General features: G+C 29.7%; 3 protein-coding genes and 1 long non-coding RNA gene across 9 annotated transcripts in view; 1 reads left to right on the top strand and 3 right to left on the bottom strand.

Annotated features, from left to right (window-relative positions):
- Nucleotides 1–18,217, top strand: part of LOC140673064 (secretin receptor) — a 39,287-nt gene extending 21,070 nt beyond the window's left edge. For 4 of the 6 annotated variants that reach the window (XM_072905667.1, XM_072905665.1, XM_072905666.1 and 1 more), the window contains exons 3-13: nucleotides 4,286–4,379; nucleotides 7,363–7,469; nucleotides 11,856–12,011; nucleotides 13,343–13,443; nucleotides 13,855–14,204; nucleotides 15,026–15,156; nucleotides 15,246–15,331; nucleotides 15,500–15,644; nucleotides 16,324–16,603; nucleotides 17,299–17,462; nucleotides 17,813–18,217. In XM_072905667.1, the coding sequence (XP_072761768.1) occupies nucleotides 4,286–4,379; nucleotides 7,363–7,469; nucleotides 11,856–12,011; nucleotides 13,343–13,443; nucleotides 13,855–14,204; nucleotides 15,026–15,156; nucleotides 15,246–15,331; nucleotides 15,500–15,644; nucleotides 16,324–16,603; nucleotides 17,299–17,462; nucleotides 17,813–17,935 (1,737 nt within the window). In that variant the 3' untranslated portion in view covers nucleotides 17,936–18,217. Of the gene's footprint in view, nucleotides 1–4,285; nucleotides 4,380–7,362; nucleotides 7,470–11,855; nucleotides 12,012–13,342; nucleotides 13,444–13,854; nucleotides 14,205–15,025; nucleotides 15,157–15,245; nucleotides 15,332–15,499; nucleotides 15,645–16,323; nucleotides 16,604–17,298; nucleotides 17,463–17,812 lie in introns of those variants that run through there. The other 2 variants (XM_072905668.1, XM_072905669.1) reach the window with 2 other exon arrangements.
- LOC140673073 (uncharacterized) lies at nucleotides 141–10,315 on the bottom strand. Its single transcript, XR_012047995.1, has 4 exons — nucleotides 9,875–10,315; nucleotides 8,724–9,383; nucleotides 4,528–4,632; nucleotides 141–3,286 (listed from the first exon to the last, which is right to left on the bottom strand). It is a non-coding gene; the product is annotated as an uncharacterized lncRNA (long non-coding RNA).
- An 841-nt stretch (nucleotides 18,218–19,058) lies between the features above and the next one.
- Scox (Synthesis of cytochrome c oxidase) lies at nucleotides 19,059–20,850 on the bottom strand. The gene is made up of 4 exons (XM_072905688.1): nucleotides 20,696–20,850; nucleotides 19,932–20,298; nucleotides 19,591–19,796; nucleotides 19,059–19,520 (listed from the first exon to the last, which is right to left on the bottom strand). Exons 1-4 carry the CDS (start codon nucleotides 20,759–20,761, stop codon nucleotides 19,338–19,340), a joined length of 822 nt encoding a protein of 273 aa, XP_072761789.1. The 5' UTR covers nucleotides 20,762–20,850; the 3' UTR covers nucleotides 19,059–19,337.
- A 444-nt stretch (nucleotides 20,851–21,294) lies between these two features.
- Pfdn1 (prefoldin subunit 1) lies at nucleotides 21,295–22,296 on the bottom strand. Its single transcript, XM_072905699.1, has 2 exons — nucleotides 22,193–22,296; nucleotides 21,295–21,923 (listed from the first exon to the last, which is right to left on the bottom strand). Exon 2 carries the CDS (start codon nucleotides 21,903–21,905, stop codon nucleotides 21,525–21,527), a length of 381 nt encoding a protein of 126 aa, XP_072761800.1. The 5' UTR covers nucleotides 21,906–21,923; nucleotides 22,193–22,296; the 3' UTR covers nucleotides 21,295–21,524.
- Between the last annotated feature and the right edge of the window lie 60 nt (nucleotides 22,297–22,356).

Raw genomic sequence — 22,356 nt, 5'->3', positions numbered from 1 at the left:
TAATCTGTATTTTTAGTTAAAATTTTTATAACTTGCTTACATTAAATAAAAATGAAGCTACAATAATATATTTCACGAATAATACAAAAAAATAATACTCTTTTTGTGGATATCCGCATTGAATATCCACAAAAAGAGAGAGAGAGAGAGAGAGAGAGAGAGAGAGAGAGAGAGCTAATTTGAACATCGGAAAAAACAATATTTCATACACGAGGAATCTCTGACACGAAATATCAATAATCGCCATTATTGATGGCCGTCGTGTTTCAAATCTTCTCGACAATGCGACAATAAGCGTCCTCTCAGCAGAAAGAGCTCGAGTTCGAGCTTTAGCGAAATCCAGAGTCCAATAAGGAAACTTTCCGTGCGAAATGACCGTACATTTGCTAGAGCAGTTTTCCCACGATTTACGAATGCTCGTTTACGAATATGTGTAGCGAGATATGAGAACTCGTTTGTAAGTTATACGGAAGTATAAAAATATCCCTCTCGTCAAGTAAAGTATATAAGTGCAACTTTTCCAGTGCATTGCGTTTGGCATTTCGCACTTAAACGCATAACTTGTTCAAATATAAAATTATACGCAGAAAGTCAGTACATAAATAAATTTCCTTGCAATAAAATATGCGTATTTAGATACTAAAAGAGATATAAAGCAGAGAAATGTAGCTTGAGATTACAATTTTGCCATGAAATCATTACTGCGGAGAAAAGGTCCTTTTTATATTGTATGAAACGACGGGAAAAAACATATTCTGAAAGATATTTAGATTTACATAAAATGTTTCTCAAAGCTGCTTTCTTGCAAATCATAAAAAAAAAACAGCAAAATTCTCTTTTAATTTGTTAAGGTTCGTTGAGCGCATACAATTTTTTAATATATACAATAAAAACTAAAAAAAAACTAATATGTATCAGGAAGGATTTTTATAGCTTGTGTTCTATTATTAAATAGATATAAAGAGAATTAATGTTTTTAAAAATAATATATATATATATTTATAAATAATGTTTTTTCTAAATTCTCAAAACATGTGGTAAGTCACTATATATATATACTACGTTAAAAAATAGTTTTTATTGTTGAATCGTACAATTATTTCAGCGAGAAAAGAATCTGTTGTCGATAATTCTCGCCACATGCAATTATCCCTTTATAAGAATTAATTACACCGGTTCATCGGCGGAAAAGTGAAACTTTTATACGGGATTTTAGCATTCCGAAATTACACCCCATCGTTATGGGAGTGAATTAACACAAATTTAGGAGCCATGATGCAAGATAAAAAGAAATGCGGCAAAAATTGTCGTAACATGTTATTCGCAAAGTATATATTTATTTTGAGTAAGCGACCTAGAATAATCTTCCGCGCAGGCTGCGTTTTACGAGATCGAGCGCTACGGTAACGTAGAAAAGTCAGAAGGAAAATAAACAATTTTATTGCCTCGTCACTGTATCGTGGAGGGTGAACACGAGAGGAAAAATGTGTTGCGAACTATGAAACCGTTTGGAAAGTTTCCCAATTTATTTCCACGAATCGAGCGCGCGAAACAAATAATCATAAATGATAACAAATTATCTTTCTTAAGATTACTTGTAAATACGAATATTTATAATATCAATTTAATATAAAAAACAAATAGAATTCTTCTAACTTTTTAAATAAACTGTTATTATCATCTATAAAAATTAATAATAATATTAATATGGTTAATAATTAATAATATGTTATGTTATATTACGATAAACTCTTCAACTCAAATAAAGCTCTGATATAATATATAAATTATTCATGAATATGATATTGATATTTAATTTCTATAGGAAACATCGTATAGTCTAATAATATATGTATTTAACGATGCTGTTTTGCATATTAATTTGCAGTTTTAATGATTGGTAGTCACGTTGCAAAAACAGATTCGATTATTGATCGTTGACAACAATTTTTGCTAAAGCTGCTTGATAAAAATATTACGAAAATAATAAAAATTTGTGAAAAAAAATATCAATTTTGATAGAACAATCTGTTGTTGCATCGCCTAAGTGACGACGGAAGAAAGAAAATAAATGCAACAAGAGAAAGAGCAAAGTAAAATCGAAGAAGAGCTTTCTATGCGCATTTATGGCTTAGTCATTTTATTACAAATGTAGAGTAATGCGCAACTCGGTAATTTAAAACTTGCAACAAAAAAAAAGTAAAAGCGTACCGATGTAGCGTGTAAAGTGTAAATGTAACGTAAAATAATATCAAATATTATTTGAGTCCAAATTAAAATTTTTTTTATCAAAATAAAGAAATATAGTATTAATATAGTAGTAATATAATCTTTCTTTAGCCAATATATTAGTACTAACGCAATTTATTGGAGTTTCTTTAAATTTTTAATTCCGACATTTGCAGCGAAATACACACACGTGTCATATAATCTTTTTCGATAACTTATATAATTTATATAGATCGCAACATAAAATACACACAAATGTTTGACTTGGGTATAAATTAATATTACAATGAGCATGAAACTAGTTTAAGCAGAGTCAAAATGTCCACGGCCTGACAAAACGAATAACTAATGTTCATACAAGTATAAGCTAACAGTAACGATAACGATAAGACTGAGGGAGAATTTATTACAACAGGAACATGAATTAATCCTAAAGGGGACATTACAGTTAAGTAATATTGTTATAGCAATTTCACTTCGATCCAAAGATATTTCCCAATATTTATATTATATAATGTGTAGCGTGAATTTATTTTATTCGTTTATAATTTCCGTATCTACTTACACATACGTATACTGAATCGAAGAATATTTAAAACATTTTTTCTCTTTCTCTCTCTCTCTCTCTCTCTCTCTCTCTCTTACAATTAGCTTCACGTTAATAATAGATGCATTGATTCTGGAAATTAATTCGCCAATGTTCGATACGTGACCAACTTTTTTCATATTTCAGACAAAAAATTTATATGAAATAAAAAAGTTAAGTTAAATAAAACAATTTCATGCTCTAAATGGAGATACCGTTTATCGCGCAAATATTTCAAATCTCTGTATTTAATTTGTATATCGAAACTGTTTTATATTAAATCGTGAAAATGTGAAAATGTACGGAAAGTTAACTCGAGCCTATTTTCATGTAAAAACGAAAGCTTAGTGTTTGATGAACTTTTGTGATTTTTAATTTGCCAAAGTTATACCTTCGATTGTATTTGTCTTTCTATTTTTTTATTGTAATCTTCTGTTATAGTATTTTCGAGGAAGTCCACAATTTATTTTTCTACAACAAAGAAAAAAAATATGATTAAATGTTTATTGAATGTTGCCATATTTTTTTACAATCTATATACTATACTTATTTATTTAAGCAATATATCCAAAAATTCTATCAGTAAATGTCCTTTCAGTAAGTTTTTATCTCAAAATAAAACTTTCAAATTTTTTTTTCATTTACCGTCCTATTTTCATTAACATAATAACATCGTAGCTTATTTCTTTTATGCAAAATCATTTAACTCCAATAGTGGTTAACTAAAAATTTTCTCTTAACCATGATATAAATAGAGCCAAAGGATTAATTAAATTGCGGTAAATGTAAGTAAAGCTAATGAAACTTCCCCTTACATTCTATTCTTTTACTTTATTTCTAAATGTACATACATGCTTTTTTTACTCTTTTTGTAATTAAAAAAAAACTCAAACTTTAAAAGAAAAGCAAAAGAATATAAATTGTGTAATTAAAAAAGAACGGGAAAAAAATTTGGGATACATTTCAACACCAATTATTTTTACGTTTTTCCTGCTTCATTATTTTGATATCTAAATTGTTTGTAAAACTGGAAATAATGTGCGAATATGTATCATCTATGCGTTTTGTTATACCGTAAAATTTTTTGAGTCTGTTAAAGTCATTTTTATCATTATCCGTATATTCATTATTTCATATGAAAGTCAAATATTTTTATCTGTATTTTATACTATAGTTTGTATAAATTTACCAAAGACATCGTAAAAGATTACATAATATGCGCTTTCTGTCATTCTACAAGCTCTTAATCGATAAATTTTCTTGAAGTATTCCTCCCCGGACGATCATATATTTGTTACTGTCAAACTGAAGATTTAAGATATATAAATTCCGAAAAGATAATACGAGCAAAGTCAGAGATTATTGACTAAAATACGAGCTTTAAAATGACATTTTATAAAATCTAACTGTGCAATCAGGATTTATAATAATTATGAATATTAATTCATATTTGCATTGAATTCGTTTCAGAGCAATGGTGAGATCGAACGGATCCAGAGCTTGATGATAAAAATATTGCAATCGGAATCCGAACGTTGTAATCATGGAAATATATTGGGAGCAGGTAAGCAGAATAATATTTAAATCATATATTTCGGGAAAACGATGCGCGAAACGAATGCCACGTGTTAAATACTATTAATATTTCAAGAGAGAAAACGATTTTGTGTATCGCGGTTAGCACAATTAAGCATCCATTTAGTAAAACTTACCATTCTATGCACGAATGATCCTAAATTATCGTATTAGGCGCCTGCTTCATGTTAGATCATTTATAATCGTTCCATTCGCATGTGTTCCGATCTCTCGTATCGTTCCTATAAAATAATATAAATTATGATCGTTATCAAAGGATAGGGTGTTCTAATTAATTTTACTATTAGTTATAGATGAGTACACAATAAGCAAATTATTGTAATTATAATAGAAATACAATATGACACAATCAAATATACAAATATATAATCACCATTAGTAATAAAATTGTAAATAATTATATTAATTTTTCAATTATTTAGTAGCAAGGTACACTCAATTAACGATATTTCTACGATATTTGTATTTATTTAAATTAAATGTTATAGTGTTAACATTTAATTAAATAATTATATCATGTTTACATCCATTCTTTAAAAAAAAAACATTAAATCTATACTGTGTCTTTTTGGACTGTAAATTAATTTCCATGATTGGACCAACATTGCACATAAAGTTTAACACATTCAAAAAATATAAAAAATATAATTGATCGTAGTTTGATCAACTCTATTTATGTAAATTAATTTAATATTATCATTTTAGACAAAAATTTCATATTTTCAGAAGATTTTTTTTTTTAATTTGGAATTTGTTAATATTGCAGTTTATTAAATAATATATAATGAAAGAAAATGGCGCGCGTGTGCTTTGTAATATTTTAATCATATATACATATATACATATAAATAATTAAAATATGTATCGATTTATAAAAATTTTCCGGTAATATTTTTGCAATGACGAGTCAGAAATTGTGAGACGTCCAAAATTTTTCTTTCTATTTTTATCGCAAGTTCAAGATGCATTTTGGCTCTTGTTTTCAAAAAACAAAATAATAATTCATGTTATCCTCGCAAGCAATGATTGATTAATTTGCAGTAAACAATTGAAAGCGAATACTCACTCAAGCGATAAATTTGCATAATGCAAAGAGGAAAGACCGAGATGAGATGCATATGTGCAACGCATATGGTCTAATATCAAGCGCTCACACGTGTCGCGGCTGACATTTTGCGTTTCCGCGTGTGTACACACAGGCGTGTACAAACAACGCTTATAGAATGTCTCCGGAGCAATTAATGTCACAATTAATCCCGCATCACGACGCCGGCTTGTTTAAGCAATTCGAGCGAAATCAGACGTGAAGCCAATACACCGCCACTAATTACACAAGCGACATTCGATTGCGAAGCCAAACGAGTTTCACGGATTTTGTTTATTGACGCCTTCGTACAATAGAAAGTTACATATACCATATAGCTTTGTCGCTTATGTTACACAATTTTATTAATTTAATGTTAATTATCTTATTATTTTATGACTTCAGATTTCAATATAAATCCTTTTCAATAAATAACACAGGATAATCAAGTATATTTAATGTAAAAGCCTTTTTTTAAAAGCCTTGCATTTTAACATAGTTATCTATTCATCCGACAGAAACGATTTAACTCTAGAATAACTGAAGTTGAAATAAGGATAATTAGTAAAGTATTTAAATGCAGCTTGAAAGAATAAAGGATCGAAGAAAAAAGCATCGCAATATAATAAATTGTAGTCTACGCAGTCATGTCCAGAGTTAAAAGTACTTTAAACTCTTAATAATCTGTCGTTCTTACACAATTCAGTTTTATCATTATGCATAATTTATTACCAGGATTTTGAAGCAGGTAGCACTTGACAAACCAACAAACTTTTTTATTACTCAAATATTTTTCTACAAAAATGTATCAAAAGTGTCATGCATTTTTTTAAACATTTTTTTAAACCACTTATATAATTTCGTGTAGAATTTTATGCTTTATAATTTATTTAATTTAGCAAGAGCGTTCTTCTACAAACGTAATCAACATTTAAAGCTCGATTAAAGAGCTACATAAATAAAGTAATACCGCTGTTTGCATCTCGAATTATCTTCTTATTTCTATGCTATCATCATACGTTTCATTGAAATTCGGCTTTTACGGGTTCGGAGTTTCGAACAGCGTGCAAATCTTATTAGAATATCCGACACCTATCGGAAAGCTGCGCACGACTTAGGATGCAGCCTGTATATCGTAATAGTGCATCGGTGAATGCAGTACATCTGGGTTTGTAATACGTCGCGTACACGTATAATGAACCTCGATAATACAGAGTATATGGCATTGTTTCGTGCAAATGCGGTAATCCTGCTGCACCGCGTAGCCATTCGCACACACGAGCATGCGAACGCGCAATATACATATGAAAACGACTAAATGCAATTTCATTCGCACATGTCTACCTAATAGATCTAAGCCGTTGAACCTGTTCCCGCACGATTCAACCGGAAAAGCAAATTTCTCACTTAGCTTTGAGATTAGCGAACAATTTCCATAAGCAAATTACGCTTGCCGATCGCTCATGGCAATAGATTCGCTCGACATAGCACAATAATATAAAGGAAAATACATATATATATATATATATATATATATAATCGGATCTAGATGTATTGCATCATCATGCATCAAAGAACAAAAGCATTATTTTTCCATAGTTATCGAAGCGCGATATTCAAAATTAATGATAAAATAAAATAATAGGTATTGTATATGTGTATATATATATATATATATATATATATATATATATATATATATATATATGAGATATTTACGAACGTTCTCTCCTCCAAGTGAATTAATTAAAACTTTAGTCTAAATAGAATCTGTAAATTCTAAAAATAAAAATCTCGAGATATGCTACTTTAAATGCCTTCGTTTATTTATTTATGCGCTAATATTTAAATGCGATTTTTTATTCAGGTTGGTGTCCTGAAATTTGGGACGAGATACTATGTTGGAATTCAACGGCACCAGGACAGTTGGCGACTCAACACTGTCCCTCTTACATCATGGGTTTCGAGCCTCGTGTATGTATATATATAGTTATGTTTCACAATTATATTAAATATTATATATAACTGAATTGAATTTCGTCTAAGCTTTTTGAGTTCTATACCGCAAAGTATTTTCATTTATCAAAGTATATTCACTCATTAACTGTTGAGAGTTCTGGCTTTATTTTTAATAGTTCTAAAGTTGATAAATTAAACAAAGTTTCGGCCATTAAATTAAACAAATGGCTCGGAGCAAATTAACACCAAGTTTATGCTGCGTCTCACTTTGTCCTCCGAGGAATTTTTTTTTTAGCATTTCTTCTCAGCTGTAAAGCGCTTGAGAGTTTCACAATAGTTGTACAATAAATTCTATGCGTAAAAAGTACTAGAATATTAATTAAACAAATTAGATTACTCGAGATGCCGGACGTATAAATACCGAGCTATCGAAGTTAAATACTGATTGTATTTCGGTAGTTCTATTTCGATTTTAAATGAGATTTTGTATTATTCTACGATCACTTTTAATTTCTAGAGAAAATTCGATATGCGTAAGAATTATTAGAATATTAATTAAATAAATTAGATCGCTGGAGATGCCGGATGTTTAAGTACCGAGGTGAAACGATGGTCGTACTTCGATTGTTCTATCAACTTTAAACAAGATTTCGTGTTACGACACCAGCGTTTCGGGCGATCTATTATACATAATTTGTTTAATTAATAATTGTAATAATTTTTACATGTAAAACTTTTTATAGAGCTATTGTAGAACTTTCAAACATTTAAAATCTGACAAGAAAAGTTACAAAAAAATAGTAACTGTAAAAATATTAAAAATAAAATTAGAACTCTCAACAATGATTAATGATTTTCTACGAAGTAAAACACCAGTTTCATAAACATCATTTATATATAGTATTTGATATGCAGTACTCAAATTGTTTACTTTTTAATCTGCATTTTATAAAACTTAAAAATAAATTCTATACATTTTTTATGATGTAACATTTAATGCGCGATATATATATTAATTATTAATCTGCTAACGCAATATATAAATATAAAAATTGATAAATATATGTGACATTAAATACATTTAATTTTTATTTATATTTTAGAAATAATTTTTATCATATTATTATTAAATATTTTTCAATCAATATATTCATTGATAATCAAAATAATATTGATATTCAAAATAACAATATTTACTATTACATAATCGTAAATTAACTCGTCATATATTAATTAATATGATATATCTATAATTAATTAGAGACTCACCTGTTCTGCAATTCTGCTGTTTCTTTTCGTCTCTAACTTATTCGTCTTTTTGTCCTTTGATTATCGTAATGATGATCCATCACACATGCAACTGAATCAGTCAATTATCACTACTCACGAAAATCGCGGCACTTAAAATTCGACAATCGCCCGACACTTTTTATTCGGCACTCCCGACGATATTTATGCTGATGCGATCGATTCAATACATTTGTCATATTATTTACTCTCACTCGCGACACATAAGACACACACATCTGCGATATACATATACTTTGGTCCGATATTTATTCTTGTCATTCCCGTAATTCACGAATACATAATAACTAGCGAACAAAGGTAAAAATGTACTTATATTCGTGACGCTGGCGTGACATTTCGACGATTGCCATTTGATATCTTGCAGATACGACAAATTTATTATACGTCAATAGCAAAGAGCCGGTTTTTCAAACATCGACTAGCTTTAATCTCAATTCAAATTATATGATAAATTAAATAATTAATAATCAAAAATAATAATTATTATTACTGTAATATTGAAAATTAAAATATTAAAAATATAATAATAAATATTATTAAATTATTTTATTATTTAATTTGAATGATTAATAATTAAATTATATAATTTATATGTTTGTTTTTTCTCTTGAATTTATTCTGAAAGAGAATAGTTTAAACAAGGTTACAGTTAACCGACGTTGGAAAAACGGGCCTTACGAGAAATAGAGACAAAAACACTCGGCGAAGTTTCGACGGAATATATCTCGAAGCACGTGTACTCGGTTTAGCACAGTAGATGCGATTTGTTTATTGTAAATAACACGAGCTTGTTTCCATCCTTCCCAGCCCTTCCCCTCAACTCCGCGAATTATCCGAGTTCCGTGTTTTTGTGCAATAAAACGCTTCGCGATACACGTGTCTATTGAGAAAGTTTACGTTGCGTATATCCTCGCTTCGCGTCGATTCAATTCCAGGAATAAAGTATAGCCGATTGATTCCCCATCCTAAAATATTATTTCTCCATGTAATATGACGTATTACAACGCCCGATATTTTTCTCACCCGGTATTCTCGAAATCAATCTAATGGCGGTTATTCGGCGACTAAGGAAAATGCGATTATGCTACGAGGTTCACCACGTTACTCACCAAGATGACGTTCGACGAAGGGGAACCGAGGAAACTCGACAAGATTTCTGTTAAACGCGATTCATGCACCGAGCAAATATCGATCACTTTTATTTAATATCAACGTAAAATCGTGAGAAAATCACTCGACGTTTTCTCGACACTTACAAAACTCAACTACTCGCCACGGATGCCCTTCGGCGACTCGTGACGTATTATTCAAGGATACCAATCGTCACGAGTCTCGTCAAGTTCAAGACGAAGCGTCTCTATCTCGCGCGCGTTCACCCTGATCGTCCGATATGTTTCTCGAATATTTCCACTATTATCGTAATCGAAATCAACGTCCTATTTTAATAATAAAATTTTACTTCCGTCTCGCATACACAAGCGTGCGGCGGTTATTAATATAAAATAAATAATACAATTTAACATGCAAAAAAACGCGCATGAGGCTGCAAAAACTCACATGCGTGTCGCCCATAATCCAATTGTTTATCGAAGTTTCTTGTCATTTTATATTCAATGACATAATATACGGTATGTCACAAATATTACACTACTCCGCATTACATTTTTTAATTCGGCCATGTATATACGCAATTAATTTATTATAGACAAGCAAACTATCTAGTTCAACCGTCCAACGTAGACTAAAGGCGCAGTAGCGACAATAGGAATTTTTCAGCAAGCACCACAGGTGACACAGTGTCCATTAGTGTGAGGGAGAACGTATCGGTGCGTCTCACTCACACTAGTGGGCACTGTGCTACACTGTGGTTCGTTCGAGGAGACGCGGCAAACTTGTTCTATCCTTATTCAACTTGGAATAAATAAAGATAGAACGATGCTCGTCGCACTAATAGCGTGGAAAGCTCCCAACGTTAGGAACTGACTCCTGTCGCGCGTAGAGGGATGGTTACGTCATCAGCGCGTCGGTGCGTGCGCGGTAGGCGTGACTGTGTTGCACGTAGCCCGTGGCTCGTCGAATAATTCCGGTAATCGTTCGCGCTGTTTTTTTTCTCTCCATGTTTTTTTCCTACGTACTTGATACGCTTATTTGTACACTTACTTCTCTGCAGTTATTCTTTCACGACGAAATAACAATGTAATTTCTTTCTATATGATGAAGACATGCATGGTAAAAATATCTTCGTCTTTTTTTCAGATAAATTCTGAAAAAGAAAAAGGTAGGTAATCGAACACTAGGAAAACCGACTCTTTGCCGGTTTAAACGCAATCGCGTAATTACTTTTAATTTTATAGAGAGAATTCTATTGCGTGAAAACATAATTTAAATATTTATTAAATAAATATTAGATGCCAATTATTTTTTTATAGTTGTATTAATTTTAAATGAGATTTCGTGTTATACGTCCAGCGATTTAATTTGTTTAATTAATATTCTAATAATTTTACGCACATAACTTTTTGTACAATTATTACAGAACTTGCAAGCACTTAAAATCTGGCAAGAAGTGCTAAAAAAAAATCGGCCGACTACATATATTGAACGGATAAGTACATATATTTAAACGACGAGATTATTATCGAGATACGTTTAAAACTATGAGAAATAACTTAATTAGATTAGTTTCTCGGTCTAAATAACATCCGTCTGACGTAAGATCTTTGCTGATCGATCGGTGAAATCCATTTTTCAGACAACTGATTGAAATGCCTCCGGCGAAGTCCAGCGTCAAACTTTTCCAACGTATATCCAAACTGATCCAAATACTTCTTCAACGAATTCGAAATTCTATTTCTTCTTAAGCAGAACTTTAGCAGACATTTCGTTCGTTTTATAACTTTCCTCAGCTTTAGATATTTTTACAATTGAAATCCGCGAATTGTAAGATTTTATTGAAATAAACTCGATCGAAAATAAATTGAAATAAATCTCTGTTGCAGCAAAAAACGCTTGTAACTCTCGAAAGATATAGATATCTTGATACTTTTCTTAAGCTAAAAGTTAGATAACAAAAGCATTTTTTTTCTTCAGGCATCCGCGTCGAAGCAATGCATGCCGAATGGCCAGTGGTACATGAATGCCGACACTCGCACGTGGAGTAATTACAGCCAGTGTTATCAAGACCGGCTTTTCACTGTCCTGGTGAATATATCGGATGTACAAGCGAATAATGTCACCCTCATTAAGGTAAACAAATGTGAAAATAACGACATTGATGAGTGATTAAAAATTTAGATGAACTCTCTTGTTAGAACTTTAGCTAATCATGTATGTAATTCATCGAGCGGAGGAATAAATTTGGTATGCAGAAAACGGCGGAGATGAAGAGATCAATTGGAATTACACGGTGATTTGACGTCAGTTACTCTACTTGCGAAGAAATGAGTGCTGTAAATGATGTTCTTGTCCACCTAGGTGGGCGTCTTCATGACGCTTTACGGGCATCCAAGACATTGTCGTAAAATTAGTTTCCAGTCTTACACGATAATAAAGTGAGCAAGCAGACGAATGAATCAATAGCTACGTCATAATAGTATTATCAAGAAAAATGGATGGAAAATGTTAAAAATAATTGTTCTTCAAGACCTTTTGCGTTGAATTTTAAAGCTGATAGTCAGGGCTTGCTTCGTCATGTAACACGTTGGTAATTTCGAAATTCAAATTTACGGGTTATTATTTTTTTCAGTAATTATTAATTTTTCTTTCTATCAACTTTTCGAACTCTACGATAGTTAATTTAATATCTAAAGTATTTAAAAACACAGTAGAGAAAATGATTTCTTTTCAAAATTTTAGGCGCGTTGATTAAAATTAAACGTCATATATCACGTACACTTGACGTGTGTATGACATTTAAAATCTAAGTTAATCTTACGTAAAATTTGTTAAATAAAAGTTGGCAACCGTTGACGTATTTATCGTAATTTAAATACGAACAAACACAATTCAAGTATCATATACTGTGTGTAAAACGACTTTAAAAATTGCATAACGAAGAACTTTCGTAGAGTGATGACGTGTAATATAACAGGAAGTAATCTCTATAAGCATCTTCTTAAGTACTGTGGACATAAAAACGAATACAAAATGAAATAAAGAATGTCAATAATGGAGAAAAGAGTGTAATAGAGAAAACTAGAAGAGTTTATGGGCCATTAATTAAACGTAATTTAAAACTTTCTAACGTATCCTCAATAGAGATCATATGATGGCATTGTTTTACAAAGTATTATTTAAGAGCGCATCGACCGTTAGATAGAATTACTTCAAAGCAACTTATTCTCAAGTATAAGTCGATTTATTCTACTATTTAACTTACTATTAATAATCTTTGAAAATTATCAATATTTATAATTAATAATAACTAATAATAAAATTTCAGAAATCACGCTTTAATTATTAATATATAATAATATTATAATTAACCGCTTGAGAGATATATTTAATTATTTTATTTTATTAATTAAAATTATAATTAAATATCAAGTTAGTAATTAATTATTTTTTTTCAAATATAGTTGCAGAAGTTCTTCCCAATCGTGAAGACCATCTCAAAACTCGGCTACACAATTTCACTATTCACTCTCATCATCGCGTTTTGCATTTTAGCGGCTATCAAGTAAGTATAATTACGCAAATATAATCTTATCGCATATGATACGTAACGAGGCGCCACGCTTTATGTATTTTTAACGGTCCATGCACCTTTCAAGTTATAATTAAAAAAACAATTGTCTAACATTTTGTTGAATGTTTTAAAGAGAATACATTTCTTCTATTTCTTTATTTCTTAAATTTATCGTGTTATAAAATAGATAATTTTTAATATCGGAATTAAAGGAGTAGAAAAAAATAACTTTATTTAAATCTTCTTATTTAAAATCGTCTTATTTAAATTGATATAATTACACAAGGAAGACTCCCCATCGAGATTTAATTAATTCAATTTCGAAATTAAATCGTGTGTCTCACGGCGCCACATGAGATCGCACATTTTAATTGAAACGCAATTCGCGTTGCCACGTTCAAGTTTGTCTCCCATCGGACGTAGGAAATTGCGATGCTCGCGGAACATATTGCACATGCATCTGTTCGTCTCGTTCGTGATGCGAGCGTTCATGGCGCTACTCAAGGACCTGCTCTTCGTGTCCGGCATCGGACTCTCGGATGCAGTCATTAAGGATGACGAAGGTTACTGGCTAATCAACGAGAAGGATAGTAATTGGCATTGCAAGATGTTCACCAGTCTGTGGCAGTACTTTATCCTGGCCAATTATTCCTGGATTCTGATGGAGGGTGTATATCTTCACAATCTGATCTTTTTAGCCCTCTTCACTGATGCCAACTCCAGCGTCGCGGGTTACGTCGCTTTCGGATGGGGTAAGTAAAATTAATCTCAAGAAATCATCGTTATTGTAGAAGAATTTCTAAAATTTCAATTGATCTTACACATTTTTAGATTGATTATAAATTCTTTTGTTTTTATTATTAACTACCTTATCAACTAATAAATTGAGATATATTTAAATTTAAAATATTTTACATATTATTTTAATAGAATTTATATAAAGTATTGTATATACATATCTACATATTGTTATGTCTTAAAGAAATTTAATAGATTTTTCTTTACTAAGTGAAAAGTAATCTAAATTTTTAATTAATTTAACATTAGTTTTTTATAATTAATCTAATAATCTGATAATCTAATAATAATACATTTTTAATTAATCTAAAATTTAATTCTCATAATTAAGATATTTTTTATTTTTATTAACATCAATTTGTATGCTTTGCTTATTATTTAATAAATCTGTCTGTGTTTTCTTAATAAACTTTTAATTTAACTTTTTATTGCAATACTATTATATTTAACAACATTATTACGTCTTATATTAAAAAATTAAAATACGAAGGACAACAGGACTTTTACTGATGAAAGTCCTGTTGAATCGCAAATACAATGAAAGGCAAAGTATAAATCTGCTTTAGAGATATATTTTAAAGTCATTAATTTTTAATTCTCAAGTTAGTATTTGTGAAATATATATTTGTTTCTTATAAGCATGAAATCCATTTATTTACTTTTCATCAGATTATTTATTCATATTTGTTTGGAAGAACCTGTTATTAATAAGTATACAATGGATTACTCTAATAAATTTCTCTACCCGTACAATTGTCACAACGTCGTCTTTCAGGTCTGCCAGCTGTATTTATCTTACCCTGGGTAGTCACGAGGATCATATACGAGGATACTTATTGCTGGACGACCAACGATAAGCCCCTCTTGTTTCTCTTCATACGAGTACCTACGATGCTCTCTATTTTGGTAAGCATCTTGCGTATGCTACTGAGGTTCATTGAGTTATAATTAATTCAGTCGCAAATAAATTCGTCGTTTCTCTCCGTTCACGCCAGATAAATTTCGTGCTCTTCATTAACATCGTGAGAGTGCTGCTAGTAAAACTCAAATCTACCATGTCGGAGGAAACGCAAAGATACAAGTAAGATTCATATGAAAAGTTATATGTTTGATGTATATTATATAATCTATCATAGTTTTATTTTTTCTGATAGAATTTTTAATAAAAAATGGCACTATAATTATTTTATATATAATTTTAGTATAATTGGCTATGTACATCATATATCTAATATGTCCCAATATTTAGACGGTGGGCTAGAAGTACGTTAGTCCTGGTGCCGCTTTTTGGAGTTCACTACGCATTTTTTATAGGGATGTCGTACAGCATCGGTGTAAACGAGACCGTAGAGATCGTATGGCTTTTCTGCGACCAGCTGTTTGCTTCTTTCCAGGTATCTAATACGCTATTAATAATTATTAATAGCACTGATCTACTTTATATCAAATACCAAACTGTCTTAAAACCGCAAGAGCTCTTAGCGAATCTTTTAATAGTTACCGCATCGCAACTAATTGAAAGATGTTATGCAAAAATTAATCTACTAAATAAATACCTATAGTAAGTATCTACAAAATTTTAAAATTGAATTATACACTGAACTGGCAATAGAAAATTTTATATTTTAAACTTAATTTCCTTAAAAGCACTGTTTATTGAATTTCCGCAACTTTATGGGATTCAGTCTTAAATGAAACTGCATAGGTAAACAGCGAAGCTTGAGTTTTTTTAGATCCATAATAAAAAAAAATTCTGTTATAATATTTATTATAAAAAAAATAATTTTTTTATTAAATTTCAATTTTTCAATGCGTTCTTAAAATTGTTTCTTTACAAAGTTAATAAAAAATAAAGATATATATGAACACATGAGATTATTAAGTAAAAAAAAAAAAAAATAGAAGACAAAATGAATATTTTTAGGATATAAATAAACATTACATTTTTCATAATTTATACAAAGAATACTAATATTTTATAAAGATTCGCGTTAGAAGAAAAAACCCAGACTACGCTGAACAAAGATTATTAAAATTGGTGAACAAGTTTTTCTATTTCTACGTTTCCGGAAGGGCTTCTTCGTGGCGGTATTATATTGCTTCCTGAACGGCGAAGTGAGGGCTGAAGTGTCCAGGACGCTTCGTAACATTAAGTGGATGCGTCTTCGCGGGATACGATGGGGTCCGCGACCATCAACGCACTCGGTCAGCACATGCAGCTGTAACAATGTCTCAAAGTCTGGCGGTCGACACTCAAGGAAGTCCAAGTGGTGGAAGTCGCGCTGGAAGGCAAACCCCTGCCTGTTTGAAGATCGTGTCCGTCAATCCACCCACTCGATGGCGAGTACACAAGGTGTCCCCTTAAAACCTACGAAACGTCGTGTCCCTCGTCTCGTGTGTCTTGTCCTTGTCAAGTCCTGTTTAATGTTTCATGTTTCATTGCTTGATTCAACTTTGATCCTTCTTTATCTTGAATCCTTTAATTAGGTAATTAATAAGTCAAACAAAAGACTGCGTTGACGATTAAATGATTATTTAAAAACTTCTGAAAACTATCAAAATATTTTAGATATAAATCTTTCTGTTTAAGGAGTCAAGTATTTAAAAATTTTGTGTATTTATACACGTCGCTTTTGATAATTGTTCAAATAAAATCACATAGACAAATCAATTAGAGAGATGTAAATTAAATGTTTAATATATTTTAACTAAACATATGAGATATAAACAAGAATAAACAAGCATATTAGGAAATTTATTTCAAAACTTTCTCTGCATCTGTATTAAAATATACAATTTTTTATTTTTCTATCGATCTATAAATAAAACAGAAGACAAAATTATCTCAGTTAAACTATAAAGTAATATAGTATAATACATCACGAGGAAAATAAAACATTGAAAACAGTGGTGTTTGAGTTTAAAGTCCGAGATTAAAAGTTGTAGTAAAGTCGATCGTTATTAAACGAGGCAGTGAAAGGCTTATGCAATTTCTCTATGCAGTACAATGTACATACATGACGCAATTTACGTAATAAAATTTTACAGATGCTAGAACGAGAGGATGTAGTTTAGCAAGCAGTAAAGACTACGTGGAAATTGCCGGTAATGGCCAGATACTGCAACCGACAACGCAAGATCAACATGTTCATCATACATCGCCTATGTGCAGCAAGTATACGGATCAATCGCTACTCTCCTTCTGCTCGAACGTAAATATCTTTTATTACGCGAATATCTGCCAAATCTCTTAAGTAATTAATACAGTTAATACAATTGCTGGTAAATCTTTTTTTTTGTTGCTCTTTTTTATCGTACTATAATATCTAGTCTTATAAGTTTTATTTAAATCATATTCTTCAGAGTGTCATTCAATATTGTCACAAAATTGAACGAAAAACTAAAACAATATATATATATATATATTTATTTATTTATCGTTTTTTATATAAAATTTATTGTACTATGAATAGATGTCTACTTTTTTTAAACGAAAATGTCCCAAGAAAATGAATTTCTGCTACAAACAGTTCTGTTAGCAAACGTTTTTTTTTCCTTTTAGATGTCGGATGCATCAGGGTTGAATATCGACAAAATCCGCAATCAGTATCGATGGAGCGATTCAGAATGCTGTCATCTCTCATATGAATTACAGAAACTACAGCAACATCACGAACACCAGTGATGTTTGAATTTATATCGGAAAATGCATGTCCTGTAAATGTACAACACGCATCTAAATGCGTATATTATCCTTGAAAAAAAAATAAAAAAGATTTAAATCTGATATAAATTTTCATACAAAAAGGAGAAAGAGAGAGAGAGAAAGAGAATTATTTATATTTTCTTGAAATAGAGAAAAAGAGAGAGAGAGAGAGAGAGAGAGAGAGAGAGAGAGAGAGATGGAAATAGAAAAAAAATTTGTATTCTTTTTTTATTTTTTACAGTAGTTTTTTATATATCATAAATGGAGATTGAATCGTGTTAATTTTTCTTTTATAGGAAAACCTCGTGTTGTTTATATAATCCATGTCATAAATTATAATTCGTGTAAGGACATAAATGTATATGTATAATGTGTACAGAAAATCAATGTTCGATATTTTACTATTTTAGGAATTCGTTGAAATACTGTACTGGAATATTCCGATAAAGTATCTCATTGATACCTCCACGTTTTGAAATTCAATACACCACCTACTATTATTGCACGAGCTCAATTGACGAAAATGTTAAACGTCCATTATTCACAACGATTTCTATGCACACATGATATAAATAAATAAAAGCAGCTTATTAAATTTGTGAATACTGTATTGTCACGTGTCGTAAATATCTGTTATCAATTATTCACATTACTTATATGCAATAAAATACTAACTTTGATTAGAACACTTTTAAAGAACATACTCTTTATTTAATACTCTTTGTTGAAAGAAATCTCTAGTTTTCACACCTAACAATACTCAGGATCTCATTTCTTTCATTCGTTATTTTTTATAAGGTTTGTAAACAGTATCAATATTATTACTTTTTTAACCCGACGATTAAGATATGAATAAAAAATTTTCCTCAACAAATTCTAGTTCTTAGATGCATATAAAAATAAATGTATTTGAAAATTCTACATTAAGTAAGAAATTGATAACATGTGTCGTGAAATGTTAATAATTTTAAGATAAGATATTACGTTTCGAAGATGAACATTTAGTTAAACGTTTTATCTCATAAGCACTCTCGCTACAGATATGTAAATGTATATATCACCGATTTTAATATAAATATGTAAATGTATTATATATATATACAATTAAACATACACATTTATATTAAAATTGGCGATACATATGTTTATCTACTACTTATATATACATATATATATATTTTTGTAGCCAAGTTTTTATCAAAAGAATTAATTTCTTTTATATTTCCTTGTAATCATTTAATTTTAATAAATTGAAATATAAATTATACTGTATATACAAAATGTATATTTTATGCATTTATACTTGCAATATTAATATATGCAAAAGTTTTTTGTGGTGCCATCGACATAAAACTATTTATACACAGGAATGGTGCAACATTTATAACACTCCCTTGATCGGCAATGATGGTATCCAAGAAGTAGATTTATCTTGTAATTGATCATACTTCAATTTGTTAACAAGAATACTAGTCATAATCTTGTCCACATCATGTGTTTGTCCATAATAATCGACAAACAAGCCTTCTGGATCTATCAAGTATATAATAATTGTATGATCCACCTAAAAAAAGAAAATAGAATGTCGCAGTCTATAAAATTACAAAATTGTTTATTACTTATTATGTACTAACAATGTAGTCGTCATCTTGGTCTTTAGGACCATTACTATAATAAACCCTATATGCTTTGCAAACTTTTCCAACTTGTTCACTATTGCCAGTAAGACCAATAATCTTATCAGAGAATTCTTTGAGGTATTTGTCAACAACAGTGGGAGTATCTCTGTCTGGATCAACTGATATAAAAATTGGTTGTATTTTGAAATTGTGTTCTTTTTCTGTAAACAGAAATAATATACTCTAATAAAAATAATATAAATAATATATTCTGCAAATAATAAAGATACAACGATACAAGAGTAAATATTTTCTCTAATTAACATAACTACAATTTTTTTTTAATAATTGCTTACCAAGTCTATTTATTACATTTGTCATTTTTTCAATTTCATCAGGGCAAACATCAGGACAATGTGTAAATCCAAAATATATCAACATCCATTGTCCTAAGAAATCATCAGACTTCACTGTTTTCCCTTCTGTATTTATCAACTCAAATTTACCACCAATTTTAGCTTTGCCCAATTGTCGTCTTCTTTCTCGTGCTATACTTTTATCTTTTTCTTTTCTCAAGTAATTCGTATATAATAGAAGACCACCACCAATGACACCAGAAATTACCAAACTTTTCCATGTAATTGGTGATTTCTTTTTGATTTTTTGATCCTTTGGTAGAATAGATTGTTCATACAATGCTTTCGATGTATTTATATACCTAAACTATATAAAAAGAAAATCATTAATTAAATCTGCAAAACATTCCTTTCACTAAAAGACTATATATTAAATACATTAATCTAACTAAAACCATTAAATTGAAAAAAATAATAAAATTGGATACGAGCACCAAGATCTATACTTAATATATTAATTGAACAATCATATATCTTATTTGCAATTAAATATAACCTGTCATATAAAATTCTAATTTGTTCATGATATTTATAAGATGAAATAAACTTGCATTCATTTTTAAAATAAAAAATAATAAAACTTTCATTGCTGGTACAAAAATAAAGGAGACAAATATTTATAGGTTACTAGTTTGTATGTAATACAAAATATTATCGTTGTTTTAGTGTCAATGTACATTAGTACGTTTTTTAAAGAAGATTACCTTTGTTAAAACATTACTGGAATTCTTATTTAATGACACAAGAGATCTTAATATTAACGTCGACATTGTTATACCGATAGAAATTTAACCCAATATTTCACTATCAAATAGGTTAGGTTATATCACCGGCCGCGTCTTTCACAGTATACAGATAAAAAATATTCAAAGAATATTGTGCTTTTTCTGTATTGACATTTGGAGGAGTTAAATTCAATTTGAGTACGAAAATTGACATAAATTTTTTAAAATAAAAATGATATATATATTATTGCACTAATATTTAATAATTATTTTAATTAATATTTAATAATTCTTTTAATTCCTACTATTTAAAATAAATATCTTATTTCTTCTTATCCTTCTGTTTAATCAAAAATGTATCATAAGTTTTTAAAATTACTAGTAAAAAATATATTATTTTCTTAACATATTTTAGATCATGATAATAATGAATCCAATATACATCCTTTAAGTTATAAAATCAGAACATTTATTTGATTAAAATTGCTATTATGACATGCATATATAATGTTATTTCTTATAAAAGTAAGTTCTACAAATTGTGTATAATTTTATAACTGATGTTAGATTTAATTCATACATAAGTTGCTGAGTTCTCTCTCTTTTTCTCTTGAGTTAATAAGTTTTATTCCAAATGTATTACACAAAAAAATATTAAAATGTTACAACGATATGGTATGGAAATGCTAAGAAATTAAATTAACAGATTTTTGTAATTGTATAATTATGTGCACATATTTCAAATAATAATTTGAAGAGTATCCAAGAAAAGCTAAAATAACATTCGTATAATTTATAAAAAAATATTTTAACCAGAAGGCTCTTTACTCTGTTTTTGTTGAATCATTTCTCTGATTTCATTTTCGCTTTCCTTTAAATTTTGTTGCAAGTATACTTTATTATTTTCTAATGTCTTAATCTTCTCGTCAGATGTTTTCATTCTATTTTCCAGATTGCTTTTAATGTTGTTTACATCATCTAAGAGAAACATTCGACCAACAGACTCATATATTCTTGTGTCTTCAGGAAAGCAACTAATCTCTTTTGTAGTAAGTTCTGCTTGTTGTTTTGTACGTCGCAATTTATCAATTTGTATATCAGCCAACTTTAGCTTCTGCTTAGTATCCACCATCTTTTCATGCAGCTTTGAAAAAGCTTGCTTTAATTCTTCATCCAATACTTTTGACATGTTCGATTATTGTCTTTGCTGTAAGGAGAAAGTTATAAAAATAATAAATATATTTCTATAATAATAACAGAGAACATTTGTGTTCTACTAATTATTTTGTAATTTATTAATTTAAAAATTTTTTTGTGTGCTAACAGTATAAAATATTGCATCCTTATAAAAGATACAACCTTTTAATGTATACATCTGATACATTTCTTACATATTTATACGCGTGCCTAACACACAAAAAAATTATCTCTAATTCAAGATATAAATCAATTAAGGAATTATTTTGAGATTCTTACTTTAGTTTCTTTCTATGGTAATATACAAACTTTCTATTAAATGTATTTATAACAATGTATGATGTTCCTAACCATACATGAGATGCGATCCGCTAGACGCTACTTTCGTTTCAAAGCGCAAGAACCTTTTGCTCTGATTGGTCCATCAAACGCTTCGAAGCGAA

Source organism: Anoplolepis gracilipes, chromosome 14, assembly GCF_047496725.1.
Source record: "Anoplolepis gracilipes chromosome 14, ASM4749672v1, whole genome shotgun sequence".
NCBI classification, from domain to species: Eukaryota; Metazoa; Arthropoda; class Insecta; order Hymenoptera; family Formicidae; genus Anoplolepis; species Anoplolepis gracilipes.
The sequence above is the reverse complement of the archived record's forward strand: the minus strand, read 5'-3'. Positions and strand labels throughout refer to the sequence as shown.